This window comes from Pocillopora damicornis, chromosome 3 (assembly GCF_964200805.1).
Source record: "Pocillopora damicornis chromosome 3, jaPocDami1.2, whole genome shotgun sequence".
Lineage (NCBI taxonomy): Eukaryota > Metazoa > Cnidaria > Anthozoa > Scleractinia > Pocilloporidae > Pocillopora > Pocillopora damicornis.
This window is the reverse complement of record NC_142672.1, coordinates 9,632,653-9,648,518: the sequence shown is the minus strand read 5'-3', so window position 1 is coordinate 9,648,518 and position 15,866 is coordinate 9,632,653. Positions and strand designations below refer to the sequence as shown.

General features: G+C 39.1%; 2 protein-coding genes across 23 annotated transcripts; both read left to right on the top strand.

The window, feature by feature from the left end:
* Positions 1-989: 989 nt before the first annotated feature.
* LOC113667524 (uncharacterized) lies at positions 990-5,746 on the top strand. 3 transcript variants are annotated; one of them, XM_089198731.1, is made up of 5 exons: positions 990-1,064; positions 2,257-2,325; positions 3,001-3,246; positions 3,745-4,003; positions 4,858-5,746. In XM_089198731.1, exons 2-5 carry the CDS (start codon positions 2,274-2,276, stop codon positions 5,648-5,650), a joined length of 1,350 nt encoding a protein of 449 aa, XP_089054857.1. In that variant the 5' UTR covers positions 990-1,064; positions 2,257-2,273; the 3' UTR covers positions 5,651-5,746. The 3 variants fall into 3 exon arrangements, with proteins under 3 accessions (XP_089054857.1, XP_089054858.1, XP_089054856.1); XM_089198732.1 differs by having other exon boundaries at positions 1,019-1,064; positions 2,261-2,325; XM_089198730.1 differs by lacking the exon at positions 990-1,064 and having other exon boundaries at positions 2,112-2,325.
* Positions 5,747-8,080: 2,334 nt separating this feature from the next.
* Positions 8,081-15,653, top strand: LOC113667526 (Golgi-associated plant pathogenesis-related protein 1). 20 transcript variants are annotated; one of them, XM_089202330.1, is made up of 8 exons: positions 8,081-8,201; positions 10,837-10,923; positions 11,022-11,077; positions 11,679-11,739; positions 12,090-12,308; positions 12,540-12,563; positions 13,390-13,633; positions 15,112-15,653. In XM_089202330.1, the coding sequence occupies exons 4-8, from the start codon at positions 11,694-11,696 to the stop codon at positions 15,524-15,526; spliced, it is 948 nt and encodes a 315-aa protein (XP_089058456.1). In that variant the 5' UTR covers positions 8,081-8,201; positions 10,837-10,923; positions 11,022-11,077; positions 11,679-11,693; the 3' UTR covers positions 15,527-15,653. The 20 variants fall into 20 exon arrangements, with proteins under 20 accessions (XP_089058456.1, XP_089058461.1, XP_027039161.2 ...); XM_089202331.1 differs by having other exon boundaries at positions 8,137-8,246; XM_089202332.1 differs by lacking the exon at positions 8,081-8,201 and adding an exon at positions 9,907-10,022.
* The last annotated feature ends 213 nt before the right edge of the window (positions 15,654-15,866 follow it).

The following is a 15,866-nucleotide window of genomic DNA, read 5'->3' as shown; positions in this document are numbered from 1 at the left end:
GCCTGAAAAAAACATTCAGGCCTGCACGTAATTTGAACCCATGACCTCTGCGATACCGGTGCAGCGCTTTACCAAATAAGCTAACAAGCCAATTGGGAGCTGGTCTTTATGTTGGTTCCAAATAAACCCGTGAAGTGATGAATAAACGGCTAAGAATATATGAAAGTCATATATTTGAACTGCAGATAAAGACGTGAATAAAAGTGACCTCGCAGTAATGCACACTACTTAAGCAGTAGTGAACAAGGTCTAAGAAAAATTCAGGCCTGTACGGTATTTGAACCCACGACCTCTGTGATACCATGCAGTGCTCTACCAACTGAGCTAACAGGCCAACTGGGAGCTGGTCATTATGTTGGTTCCAAATAAACCCGTGAAGTGATGAATAAATGGCTAAGAATATATGAAAGTCATATATTTGAACTGCAGATAAAGACGTGAATGAAAGTAATCCTCGCAGTAATGCACACTACTTGAGCAGTAGTGAAAACAAGGCCTGAAAAAAACATTCAGGCCTGCACTGGATTTGAACCCATGACCTCTGCGATACCGGTGCAGCGCTCTACCAAATGAGCTAACAGGCCAATTGGGAGCTGGTCATTATGTAGGTTCCAAATAAACCCGTAAAGAGATGAATAAACGGCTAAGAATATATGAAAGTCGTATATTTGGACTGCAGATAAAGACGTGAATGAAAGTGATCTTCGCAATAATGCACACTACTTGAGCAGTAGTGAAAATAAGGCCTGAAAAAAACATTCAGGCCTGTACGGGATTTGAACCCATGACCTCTGCGATACCGGTGCAGCGTTCTACCGACTGAGCTAACAAATAAACCCGTGAAGTGATGAATAAACGGCTAAGAATATATGAAAGTCATATATTTGAACTGCAGATAAAGACGTGAATGAAAAATTAGAGCAGATAAGATATCATTTCAATCAATAAGAGGGGAACATATTTGACACAGAAATAATTTATCCCCCTCCCTATCTCTGATGCATTATGGGAAGTGTGAGTGGTTTTCAAGGAAGGCAACAGTGAAAACGAATTCACCAAGAAAGGTAAGAAATTATATATCTGAAACAGAATAATCTTACGCTTTCTTGAACTAAAACAACGGTTACCCCAGTTTAAAGGGAAAAGCGATTAACTGCGTCGATAGGATACTAAATTCAATTTAATGGGACGTTTTGATTATCTTAGCCAATTCAACCGGCTTACAAAGTCAATAACCCAATGCGCACAAATAATGGGCTTAACATGATATTAGATCAAAGGAAATTTCTTCATGTTTTTCAATGGCAGTTGCGATATTTTCTGAACTTTTTTACCACGGACCAAATCAGTTTTTGCAAATTTCTGATTCTGCCACTTGACCCTTCGTAGGAAACCCGTCTAACACCAATATACTAAAGGAGCTTTCTGTTACCGGTGTTGGTAGAATGCCTACAGAAATATCGATACGTATCTCCGATACAGTTTAAAAGACATTTTTTTCTAAACCCCCTCTAAGCACCACCCAGCAGACTTAAGGAAATTTATTTAGGTTTATCAAAATTATTATATCAACTATGCTATCCACACATACCTGGGAGTTAGTTTGAAAGAACGTTTCTGTTAGAAGCATTTAAATTATATTTCATTCTTATTATATTTAAGAATTCTTCCTTAGACCGAATACTTTTTTGTCGCCTGAAGAAAATAAGAATAGTTGCATATCTTTAATTGCATATGTTTATTCACCACGGGTCATCTGTAGTAACTAGAGATTTTGCTTGTTGTCATATTTACGAAGCTGGTGTGCAACAGGTTGTAGAGGCCAGCAAGATTTCCGTCTAGGCGGTTTCCTTATGAAGTTCTTGTAACCATTAGTCAATAACTTATCTACGAGTTGCATTTCAATTAATTTGCTTCGTCACTTAACGTTTGTCTAAAGTTCACAGCTGCTTCACCATTGGAGTTTCGAGCAGTTAGCTAGCGTCGCTTGGCTAGAATACCTGTTAGAACACCTTGGTGACAAAAAATACCGTCGGTCCAAAAATAAGTGCTTGTCTGCGGAGAATCTTAGACGTTTAGACCAGACAAGAAATAATTTATTTTTTCACTTTTTCTGAGAATGTCAGCAGCTTCCATTAATTGATTTTTAGCACAATAAACAATCTTTAGTCGGAAAAGTAAAAGATGTTTATTTTCCCTTGCAAAAAAACTCAAACTCTACAAAAACGTCAATGTCTTCATGTCGTTCTTCCAAAGGAAGACGCCATCAAACAATGATACTGACCCTATGTGTGATTTTCGTCTCTACGAGATCAGCTGCGGCAGGTAAGAGTCAAAGCGATGTAACTTAACTGATATCAGTGAGATCATCTTCAGTTAAACTGTTTTTCCGACCTGTTAAAGAGCTTATTATGCATCTACTTAACGTGTACTTCATCCAGAGACGAGAAAACAGCCCATAGTTTGGGTCCTTTACTCGCAATTATAGTGAGGGCCTCTTTTCAAGATGGAGAACAAAAGATGTCAATTAAATGTAAACGTATGCCAATATGTGTAAAAGAAAATATGAGCTTTACTTATCATTTGACCATGAAATGCTTTCATTAGCCTTCTCGATCTCATATGATCAAACTAAAAGTAAAGCCTTTTTCTAACATACCAACTTCTTTTTGAAAACATGTTCGATGAGCGAGAATAAGGAAGAGGGAAAATTTAGAGCTTTACATTAGAATAACGAAACAAAAATTTTTTCACTTGTATGGGACACAGAAATAATCTGAGGGGGAATCGATTTCAAGAACTTCGTTTTCTGCGCTCAGATGCTTTGCCAGTGACCTACATAGACCTCTGTCGTGAATCAGGCCCACCGCTAGATTCATGTTTGACACAAGTCCTGAATACTGAACACTAAGTCATTCAAAATTTTACCCAAAGTGTAGTCGATACTGCTGCTCTGATGTAAATTAGCACTTCTGTTTGACAGTAAATCTATGTTTGCAGCATCACTGGGGTATGGAAACATGAAAATCGAAGGAACTGGAAAAATAAGTCCTGACCAGACTTCCATGGATATACACTTTGAAATAGCAAACGTCAAGAAGACCCAGCTATCAACACCAACAAGCTTTGGCATGAAGCCAGCACCTCTGCCAATTGCGGTACAACCTGACGCACATGCCACGAAGCCATACTCGTTTAAAGACAAGTGGTATCAAACAGACAAACCGTCTTTTGGGATAGAAACAGGTAAAAGCTATCATTTTAAGTGGCCTCCTTGGTCTCTTTTTGCCATAGCTAAACGGAAGGGACTGCTGCGCAGGCTAAGAAAATACTGTCCCTTGCAACTTCCCGCAGACGCATAGGTAAAATACGGGTTTTGAGGTATAATCAATTTAAAACTCTAAGGGCCGCTTATTTACACAAGGTCTAATCTAAACCACGGTTTTACGCTAGTTGTGGGCCTCAGGGATTCTCTATAAGAGGGTTGATTTAATTGACCAAATGTTGTTCCACTATCAACTTTCAGTCCTCTTGACAGTGTTCACAAAAATAAATGCTCTGAAATACGCGAGCCTCGTATCCGCCCTCAGTTATATGTCATCAGTTTCCTGTTCGTTTACTATTATGCTTTCCTTATACTGTCAGGTGTAACATTTACGTTCTAGCAATTGCTATCGGCACCAGTTACATCACACGTTATATCCTGGATATTTTCCTCTCGTTTTCCTTTCATATTACACGCAGATAGAGAATTTCTGAAGTCAGCACTGGAGTCTCATAACAGATTTCGAGCAGTCCATAACTCGCCCCCTCTTAGAATCAACATGAAGATGTCAAGGGAAGCTGAACAATTTGCAAAGAAACTTTTAAAAAGGGGTGCAAAGAACCAACCAATGATGCACGAGGACGTTCTTGTCCTGCGCAAGGAAGATGAAGGAGAGAATTTAGCATCAGGAGGAAGCGGCTTGGGTGGGCTGACTGCGTATGGCGCAGTAAAAAACTGGTGAGCCATGCAATTTCTAGACGGCTCAATCATTAAGGACTGCAATCGCTTTCAGCGAGAAAAAAACTTTTATTATCGTAACCAGTAGGTTTAGCACGTTACTATGCCTGAGATCCATCTCGGGTTCTCTTTATTGTTCAAAACTTATAGGGCCAGAATTCACCATGGCCACAAGTCGGTTTTCGGAACAAGTACATGGAAAGAAGGTTATTTGATATTTTTAACTGAGCTGATAGCGTAAATTGGCCACTGTTAGGACTTTACAAACTGATATTTCGTTTCGACTTCTTCATTTGCTCTGACGAAGGGCTAACCCTCAAAACGTCAGCATGTAAACACTTAACGATGGCTAATTTATGCTCTTAACTCAGTTGATAATACTAAATTACCTTGTTTTACTCTCCCACCGACGCATTACCATAGTTTCTTTGGATAGTTAATCAGAATGAATTCCACAAGAGATCAACTGTTTCTGGTATCTTTAAGTAGCACAGGTGCAAATGACAAAAATGAGGAAATTTCGATCTGTTGATGAGTACCATAAATCTTGAGTCAGTACCAGAAAAAAAATACCTATGCCTTCTTTAAGATAATGCTACTATAAACACATGTATATGTAACAGTTTCTGAATCGAGAAAATGTTTTAGTTGACCCACTGGATCGGAGATGAAGATTTTTTCAGAAGTAACCAAGCTTTGAGAATCGAATGATGTTGAAAATACTGATACTAATACTTTAAGTGTTCTTGAAACTCTTATTTTCATGATACAGAATAGATTTGTGAATTACGACAGCAATGATGTGTAAAAAAAAAGTTCAACATGGTTAATTTCACAAACTTTGTCTTTTAAAGGTACAACGAGGTTTGCACTTACAACTGGGGCAAAGGCGGTTATGAGCCACAAGCTGCTCACTTCATGCAAGTCGTTTGGAAAAATAGCACAGAATTTGGAATCGGAAAAGCGGAAGGACGGAGAAATGGTCGACGTTACACCTACATAGTGGCGCGTTACAAGCCAGCCATCAGATACGACACTATGGAAAACGTGCTGAAGGGCAAGTTTAATCCATCCTATTGTAAACCGAAGCCTACCTTTTCACTGTCAGATGGAAATCAAAGCAGGCCTAGATCAAAAGTGCGACCAATCTTTGTGGCTCGTTTTCCAAAACAACCCGTTTATGCTCACAAGAAGCCAGCGATTTTACATAAATCATATTCCTTGAATAGGAGCAGGATTAATCAAAAGGAAATGGTAAACCGGTCAGCAGGTTCGTATGACTCAAGCAATGCCAAGTACAATGAGAGATACTTAAAGGCTGTAGGCAAAGCAACTCACTACGCGCAAGGTCACCTGAACGATAAACTAAGCTATTACGCCGGAAACTCCTGGAGCGCAAACACCGAAAACCGATCGTCTACGACAGCGTCCGAGTATTTCCCGAAGCAAGCCGAAGTTCTAGAGGAGTTCTTTGAGGGAGACGACCCAGATAAAGAAAAATATTATCAAGGAAATGGAAAATATGGAACTGTAGAAAGCATGAGGCATAGTCTCATACCCGTTATGAACAGTGAGGATGCCGAGATTGACGATGACCCATCCGAAGAAGAACAATCAGCAAAAAGGCTCCCACTAAAACAATCTTAGAAGAATTTGCCAGTTGCACTCGAGAAATGTATTTATAACACCTTGGAAAATAAGGCACTAGATATAGAGGTGCAATAAATCACTTAAACTCATAAAGGTTATTTCTTCTTTTTTAATCAACCCACAAATCTTTCCTCAGGGAAACCCCTTTTGGGCTGAAATTCCAGCCATAAACACAACTGTGCTTTGAGCAATCCATCTCCGACAAGGCCAGCTACTGAATGCCAGACTGGATATTCATTCCCTCCCGTTTAAAAAATGCGCTCGAAAAGTAAGATACGCACATTTTTTGGTAAAGAACCAAAGCCATCTTATCAACTAACCAACTTACCATCTTACTAACTTACCATCCCTCTTATTCTATTGTTTGGTATGTCTGCATCTTTTCTATCAAGTCATATCACTTAGATATATTTGTTTTGCTATAACTACATTAACCAATTTTTTTCCTTTTTTTCTGGGCCTTGACACCCTTAGTTGGAAAATTTTTGCCAAGGCTCTCGAAAGTGGGCATCATGTCGATCGAGCAAAAGATATATATTTTGTCTCCACTACACAACAAATAACACAGTAGTGTACACCAAATAAGTTTATTTAGGGAAGCCTGCCGAGAACCAACCCGAGGCATATATAGCCCGGGGAATGCATACATACATATCTTCGCAACTGATATACCATATACAATCCTGATATACAGTCAATTCCTTAGACATTAAAAAAAGGTATACATTACTAACATGCAAACTTCACCAAGTCTGGATTAACAGAGATGGGCAACCGCTTACAAGGACATAACTACGGTTATACAGAGGCCAGAAAAAACCTGCCAGAAAAAACCCCTTTGGGGAAAAACATGACAGGAAATCTGGGTAGGAACCATGGCCCAAACTCAGAGCAGTTGGCAGCCCATCCTACGAGGCTTCACAGCTAAAGAAAATATGTTTTCAAACTAAAATAAATTTGTCATCAGCCAGAGGTGAACGGTTGGTTCTGAGGCCTAGATGGACATCACGTGCTATACTTTCCCTTATATACCACTGCATCATTACCCATGATGCTCGGGCCTAAGGCCCAGGCCTTGTCGTATCTCGTGCCGACAAAATATCTATTTCTGCCTTATTCGCAGACTCATTCGTCAGAAATACCATTTAATGTCATAAACCAAAAGAGATGGTCGATCAGTTCATTGAATAATTTACTTTAGTATATACTAAAACAGTAGATAGCGTCAAACGCGCGCTCTGATTGGCTTCTCAAACCCAAAATATCCTTTATCATTCAATTTCATTTCCGGATGTTGCATTTCTAGTGATCTGATGGGTCACTCAACTCTGGTTATCAGCTCATATTCGAGTCACCTCTTATCGAAATGCATTGGGGCATGTCGGAAGCTAAAAACTTTAGTGAAAGTATTCAAACGTTCAGGAATTAATGAAACTTGATAAAATAAGTTTTCCATTCGCGCTTGTTGGATGCAAGATTGGCTATAGCCAACTCGGCGCTACGCGCCTCGTTTGCTATTCACCGTCTCATATCCAACTCGCGCTCGTAGAATAATTGTTAGTTATTTTTTCTAAGAGGGCACAGTAACGAATCTTGCAATCTCATTGGTTCTTAGCTCGACCCGTATTTTCCTACGCTTGCGTTAGTCACTGAGAACATCTCTAGCTTCCTTGCCACCCTTCACAAAAAGTATCTCAGAAATAAAAGACTGAATTCTAAAGACTAAAAAGACCAAATTCCCCTGAGGTCCAGTTAAAGTGTCTCATTTGACTCAAGTTATTTGGTGGAAAACTTACAGTTACATTCCTTACATTTACAGTCTTAATTCCTTATTTTCAGCTTCGTTCCTTCGCTTTCAGTGAAAATTATCTTTTTTAAACAAGGTTATAAAATGGTTCAGTGACAAGGAGTCAAAACTCCTGCAGCAAAACTCGGTATAGTTGAAAATTAATACAAATACCAGGAAAGCAAAAACGGTCGAACCATATGACATTAGGTCTAAAGAAAATATTGGGACTATCATTTTCTCTTGATTAGGCGATAGCTATCATTTTTTGTGTAAGGTACAGAAGCTTGAAACGAACTGCGCGCACAGCGAACCATTTTCAGAGATAGCAGAAAGAGACAAAGGATTCCTAGCTGTTTCATTAAGCATATTTAATGAAGAAGTTGATTGTCTGTAATGATGCCAAGCAAAGATGGACTGTCACAGAAATGATATTGAATACTTAGGGAAAAAAATGAAAAGTATCAAAGAAAGAAAAGAAAAAGGAAAAATTTATTTACCAAAAACAGCGCTTCAGCCGTTATATCAAGGACTTTCAAGTCTTGAAATCATTTCAGTGCTCTCTAAGTTAAAAGCAGTGGATTACTTCATAGGCGTTACGAAATACTTGAAGCGTTACTTAGTATGTTTAAGATACCAGAAAAAAAGATCAGATTATATCAGCTTTTGTTTTACGAATAAGGTAGGGGAAGGGTGGAAAATTGTCAGTCAAGGGTACTCTTTTTGTTGATAGCCGAAAGATTTGAAGAGGACCTATTTTAAGTAAGTATATTCAAATAAGAAGTTAATTACCTCGACAGCAGAAAGGTAAGACAAAGCTAGAGCTGATGAAAGCCCAAGGCCGGTGTTAAAACGTAAATGAACAATTTAAAAGAAAGAGCGCTTTCAAAGAAGAAAGCATTTAAAAATTTTTCAAACTAAAACCTTAGAACTACTTGACCTGTCTCCTTTTTTACAGATTATGGCAGAGTTTAAAAAATTGCTCCATTTTCGGTATATAGTAAAGGCTAGGCTAGTCAGCATTTTCAAGGTTAATTTTTAAGACTTCGGTCACGAACTTAAGCCGTTCATGTAGTGACAACTCTGATTTTTCAGAAAAATCAGAGGTCATGTGCCAGTTTTTCGATAAACGTGGCTATCCTGTTTCTGTCGTTCAAGCGGACCACCACCGTGCCCAACAAATTGATCGATAAGGAAAACACCGATCACATTCCATTCACTCTCACATTTCACCCTCGCAACCACGCAGTTAAATCTATCATTCTAAAGAACCGAGAACACCTTCGCGACATAGAGAGAAATGACAAGGACGCATCCAAACAAGTCGCTAGACACTTTAATCTCCCTTACCATTCTAAGCAGCATTTAGTAGTTTGCGGCCTTTCCCTAAATCAAGGCTATTCGGAAAGCCGCAAAACTCTACGTAAAAAATTTATCTTTCAAATTGGCACTCTTAATCCCCACGGTATTAACGAGTGCTTTTCATTCAACTAATTTATTCTTGTTTTCTCGTTACCATAATCCCACCACTAGCGCAGCTCTAGACGCACACAATTTTACAGTAGCTCTGACGAAGGGCTAACCGGCGCTCAAAATGTCAGCTTTGAAACTTTTAAAGGAGGCCAATTTACGTTATCGACTCAGTTGATAATACTAAATTACCCTGTTATACTCTCCCACTGACGCAGAACCAGTTTCTTAAGAAACTTACCCCCTTTTTTCAGATAAAGACTTATCAATTGATGAGGTTTCGAAAGACTTATCAATAGATGAGGTGTCGTAGACTCTTCTTTTAAACGAGACACGAATGATCTCATGTTGCTCTTTACCGATTAACTAGCATGATTACACTTCTAACCTTAGACTATCTCCTACCCACGACATCTTTTCTATTCGACTGCTCACCTAGGGTGGGAGTGTTAATACTGTGCAATCCCTTTCATTCCTTCCCTTCAAAAAATACAAAGTTTTCAATCCAAGTCAGATTTGAAGTGGTAAGACACGTGATAAAAAGACAGGAGACTGGGAAGTGCTGTAACAATTCTTCAAGAGAGGAAAATGTGGGTGGGTTACACGTGAGGAGTTTCTATGGGTCTACTTATCAGTTCACACGAGAAAAGTACAATAAAGTCAAGTGATTCACATCGCCTGACAATAATTTTTTTCAGTTCTCTTAAAATAACACACCATTCCCGCACTTCACTAAGATTACAGGTTATATAAATATGATTATAAAAATCCATCCGGAGCTCGCAGAGCGTAGCGCCATAATTATACAAAATAGTAGTAACCCGTCAAGCCGAAAAAATTTGGATGTACGACCGTACGACCGTTCAAGGTGCTACTTTTAACATGCGCAGTCAACTGTACTGCGGGCACGTCAACGCCACGGCTTTGTCCAGTAGTCCAGTGGTCAGTGCACTGGGCTCCGAGTCGGACGATCCGGGCTCTAGTCCTGGCCGGGGCAAGACGTTGTGCCCTTGAGACGTGCGGGAAAAGAAATGCGAGCTCCACTTTTAGGCTCGGCTAAATCTATGTATTACGAGTGACCTGATTCGTCAAAAACCTTTCATTTATAAAGGGGTACGTTTCTAAAGAAACTGTGGTGCTGCGTCGGTGGGAGAGTATAACAGGTAATTTAGTGTTAACAACTGGGTTGAAGACGTAAATTAGCCACCGTAAAGGGTAAAAAAGCTGACGTTTCGAGCGTTAGCCCTTCGTCAATCGCTCTGACGAAGGGCTAACCCTCGAAACGTCAGCTTTTTTACCCTTTACGGTGGCTAATTTACGTTTTCAACCCAGTTGTTAACACTAAATTACCTGCTTTCATTTATAACTTTGATAAACCCATAGAAAATTGATACATTTTGAGTTATCTTAAAAAGGCATTAGCCCGCGCTCTTTCGATTAGTTTACCGGCGTAATGACACATTTGGAATGCTGGGAGAACACGAGAAAAGTTCGTAAATTGCTTGCCGGAGGCGAGTGATTTTAAAACACTTGGAGTGTTCTCCCAACATCCTGTATGGGTTATTACCCAGGTAAATTGATGGAAAGAGCGGTCTATTGCTTTAATAGTCTTCGAAAGTTGTTTTTAGTAGTTTTTCGAGAAAAAAAGGCAATCAATAGGTTTACAAAAGAACTGTCGCCAGTCAGCTGATAGATGACACCCCTAAAACATTTACGAAGAAGTTGCTCAGAAACCATTTCAACAAATTGCTTGATGAAGACGGCTATTAAATTGGCTTGGTTAACTTTAAAAAATCAGATGAAATCTTTCTTTGATTCATGTGTGATCTCAGTATTAACTGATTACCAAATACAGTACAAAACGAAAGAGTTTCTAAAAATGTGGGTTTTCACTCAAAATTTACATTTGAAACTATTAACGTTTCAGATTACGTCAAAGTGTAAAGGTCACCTTGCCACTCTAAAACTTACCAAAACGCAAAAAGCTGACCTTTCAATCGTTACAAAGAAACAGGTAATTGTCCAGAATAAGCCAATAACCTTTCTTCACGGTAAACTGAGGAATACAGTTATTGACCCAAGGACATTATTTCATTTTACTACTTGACAAAGCAAACATCATCCATCACCTCTGGCACAATCCGTCTCCAAAACTCGACAAGCTTTTGGTAAGAGATTTGAAGAACGTTAATGTTGTTTTAACATTGGACACATTCACCTCATTTCTTTTTACCTGTGTTTAAGATAAAATCATAACTGGTTAAAAATGATGTGAAATATATGAAACATATCTAAGATGTAACTGGTCAGTGTTTCCTAACGAATCGAATGCGAGATGTGTAGTAATATCTGCAGAAAAAATTCAAGTTTTAAACTTTGATTTTTAAAAAACAGAAAGAACTTAAAAACGGAAAAACTTCGGGAATGTTTAACGAATATACTCTAAAATCAGTTAATTAACTAGTTACCGTTGTCATCTGTTGAGACCGTGGAGACCTTTGGTTTTTTTCTGTTTGTTTGTTTATCGGTTGGTTTGGAAGTTTTAGACATCACTTGCCAGAGATTAACTTGTTAATTTTTGGTATTTCTCCAGCAGGGATACATGATAAAAAATTTCCAACATTAATACTGGTACGGAGTCATTTCTCGATTCATTCAAATTGAAAACTACCAGAATAAGAATTTCACGTTAGTGATTTGATTATCTAAAACAGATCTTCAATATAAGATATCTCCTTTTCATCTTTTCTTTACTTTTTTTTCCTGCAGGATTTCCTTTAGAGAATGTGGCTTTGTTATCTCTTGCTTGTCATTGTAGCAGTCGATGGAGGTAAAGGAGATTCCTTTTTGATCAATGAAGTTTAAATTTGGCTATTTTCTTTTATGTAACTAATCGATTTTTAACTATACCGCATGTCAATTACAACGCGGTCGAAAGGGGCGTCTCAGAGGACGATAATATGTTGACGATAATATGTCAGTCCGCTGCAAGGGGGGTAGTTTTATTTATCGGAAACAAAATAAAGTAGGAAATCTATAGGAGAGGTTACTAAAACAAAATCTAAATAAGGCTACAGTTTTAGAAAACCAATAGATCCGGAAATATTTTGAGGCCGTTGCTCGAGATAAAAATATATTTTCCAGTCTTATCAATAAGCCTTCCTGATTTTCTTGTCGCAGATGTATTCCAGAATTCTCAAAATTTTAAGCTTTCTGGTTCTGGAACGGCGGAGAAAAATGGAAAAATCAATTTAAACCTTCAAATTCAGATCGCAGGAACTGGGGAGAGTCCGATAGGAGGTCTAACGGGGGCGAGTCCGACAACAAGTCCAACGGGAGCCTCGGGAGTTCCGGGAGCAGCTCCAATTACTGGGGCACCAACAGCAGGAACAGGGGGAAGTATGCTACATCAATTCTTAGTTCTGACCTTCAAGTCTTCTTTCATTTCATTTCTTAATAATAGAACTACTTGGAGCAGGGGGAAGTATGTTACATCAATGCTTAGTTTCGACGTTGAAATCGTCTTTCATTTCATTGCCGTATAGCAGAAATGCCAGGCGTAGGGGGAGGCATGCTACATCAATGCTTAGTTTCGACTTTAAAATCTTCTTTCATTTCATTTCTGTATAGCAGAAATACCGGGAGCAGGGGAAGGTATGCTACATCAGTGCTTAGTTCTGACCTTAAAACCCTCTTTCATTTCTCTTCTGTAGAATAGAACTACCGGGAGCAGGGGGAAGTATGCTGCATGAATTCTCACTTGGACCTTAAAACCTTCTTTCATTTTCTTTCTGTAGTAAATGAAAACTGAACATACTTCATTTACTTAACATGATCTAACAAGGCGAAATTTTGTATGAGATAACATCTCATAACACAGCACGACAAACATACTATACGATATTTTATCCTAGATGTGACTTGTCAAAGCAGTTTCAGGCTACATCGCAATCTCAGCCTCAGACTGCACAACTGGGAGAGCTGAGTCCTTCTCTTGAATAGCAGAATTAGAAATTGTTTCTATCAGTTGTCCTCATGTTAACATTTGTTGCTCAGGGGCAAGTTTAAGCGAGCTTGAGAATAAAACCATACGACCTAGTTTAAAATGTTCTACTTATAAAAAGGGCGAAAAATGCTTTTGCATGGCCCTGCACTGGGTATAGCATCGATTCTTTCTTAACAAACATCTCTCTTTCTCTCTCTCTCTCTCTCTCTCTCTCTCTCTCTCTCTCTCTCTCTCTCTCTCTCTCTCTCTCTCTCTCTCTCTCTCTCTCTCTCTCTCTCTCTCTCTCTCCCAAGCTGAAACGTCTGCCCAATGCCAACCCCCGCTGCTAGTTTTGTTCAGTTATATTTATAAATCTTAACTCTCCTTTTGAAGAAGACCCTTCAAGGTGTCCTTTGATAATGATTCCAAAGATTAAAGGTATAAGCCTTTAAAAACAAATGACTATTTGCCCTCACTTTGCCTATTTTCTTTCAGTGTTTACTGAGGAAGAACAAATGGGTTTAGCAAAGCACAATGAATTCCGACAAGTACATGAAGCTCCTGCTATGACACTGGACAGAGATATGTGTGATCAGGCGAAACAGTACGCTCAGAAGCTTGTAGATATGGGTGCTCTACAGCATTCGTCGAGAGGAGAGAGAGAAGGGCAGGGAGAGAATCTTTCCATGGGATGTTCATCAAACGCTCCACAAACCGTAGAGGAAGCCGTGACAAATTGGTGAGGTTAAATTTCGCTTTCTTGTAGCGCAGAAATTCGATTAGGTGTAGTATTCAACTTTGGCCTTTGAGAATAGGCTCACGAGGCTACCCAACACAATGATGTCATTTCTTTTACAGTTGTATACTTAGTTGCTAAGCTTTTGATTTGCAGTGAGGCTGAAAGTGACCTTGTTGTGATAGAGAGCAGTATCTAGTCAGATTGATAACAAAGTAATTTACTTTCGAAAAGCAGCAAGGTTTGTATCATAACCAGGTTACCCTTAGCCTCACTCCTCTTCGAAGGCTCGGCAACCAAACACGCAACTGTGAAAGGGACTATTTACTCCCAAACCTCGCTTTCACTACATTCTTCCCGAGTCTTTGCTAAGTTCTTATCGTTCGCTTGTGGGTGTTCCTTTGATTTTTGGCCCTACTCCCCATAAATAGAGAAAGTAACGATGATGGTAATCAGTTATTTTTCATTTCAGTGTTTTGGGAATATTTTTATTTTTGAATTACATTTCATCAGTTCGCGCCTTGAGAGTGAGGCGTAGAGGGTGGAATTGGATATTGCACCGTAAAAATGCATTAGGCCTACTTCCACTAATCCAGTTAAAATTCTTTTCTTAGAAATAAGGTGTAGTAACCCTGACTATTTCTGAATGATCTGATTCGAAATACTAAGGAGCAACCACCCTTCCAGATAAGACATCTGAAACAGATATCGAATATATTTGGCACTCTGCAATAGCGGCCCGCACACAACCCAAGCGGTCCATACCACTAACGTTCAATCCAGTCTTTTTATGTAGCCCTCATTGGTGCCACTTCATGTTGCGGTTAATAACCTTGTTATATGCTTACGGGAATCGATCGTGACATCTGCATTGGTTAGAAAAGCATCGCCGAAACCAAAACCTTTCTGGCACACTTCCTTTTCTTGAGTAACCAGGACAGAATTTCCCATAGCAGATTTAAGCAGAAAACTCATGAGAGTAAATTAGTAGGGGATTATTAAGTGATCCAACACCAAATTCCCACAACAAACAGGAGAATAGTCGACCCAAAAGTCGACCCAAAACATCAATGGTGATGCTAAACTCGCCAGATGAGCTGCCTTAGCACGAATTTAGTGCCCGAATAAAGCACGGAATCTATTGAAATCTTCAGTCGGTGCAGGTTCCATGAAAAAACCGGTCACGAAAATGATACGAGTAAACAAACGGCGTAAAGAGGGTGGTGAAATATATGTGAAACCCATGTCTACAAAACTATTATAGATATTAGAAAACTTGACGCAGGGGTGGAATTGCTTGAATTAAAACTGTGAGGGCAATTTTACGAAATCGGAACACCTAAGGTTGCTAATGATGAACGATACTCTCCGCCGTGTGTTTCGTGAAGTGTGAAGCCAAAGCAGTCAATTAATGTTATGACAGCTGATTTTTCTTTTGCTCTATTTTTGTGTTCTCTCTCTTTAGTCTCATTGTTTTCCAGGTACAACGAGGTCTGTGATCCGGGATATAATTTTGGCGGCGCTTCCTTCTCTGGTGGAACAGGCCATTTTACACAGGTAGTTTGGAAAGGCAGTACAGTTCTTGGAATCGGACGGGCAGAGGGTACAATGCGAGGAATGAAATGTGCATATATTGTGGGCAGATATAAACCAGCTGGAAACATGATGGGGGACTTTGCCCAAAATGTGGTGAAAGGTTCCTTTGATAAAGGCAGCTACTGTGCATCAATTCCAAGAAAAAATCGATGGTTCTTTGACAAGAATGGGAAAGCAGGGAAGGTGAATGGAACCAAAGTTCCGACTTTCAAAACGGGACTAGCTGAGAGTCGTGCCCAGCCGGTTGAGTTATTGAATAGCAAGAAGAAAACAACAGTTTCGCACAAGCACAATAAATGAGTCTCTCTGTGAAAAAAAATCCAAAAAAAAAAAAAAAAGATATATATATATATATATATATATATAAATTGATATTTAGTAATTGCCATGATTATTAAACAGTTAATTAAAAGATAGGACCACCAAACACCGCTGTCTCACTCTGTTCATTTCAGTTGCTTAATGTAATCTTTTAAAAACTCCAACATTCAGAAATGTGGCCGAGTTTATCTTATAAAAACCTGGAAATATAAGCAAACTGTTGGTGGGAAGGTTTGAAGTCTACATTTTTACCAAGGTGTGAGTTTTTCGCACCGCACCGGAAACGTTATCAAACTTCATTTTCGGATGTTCTGATTGG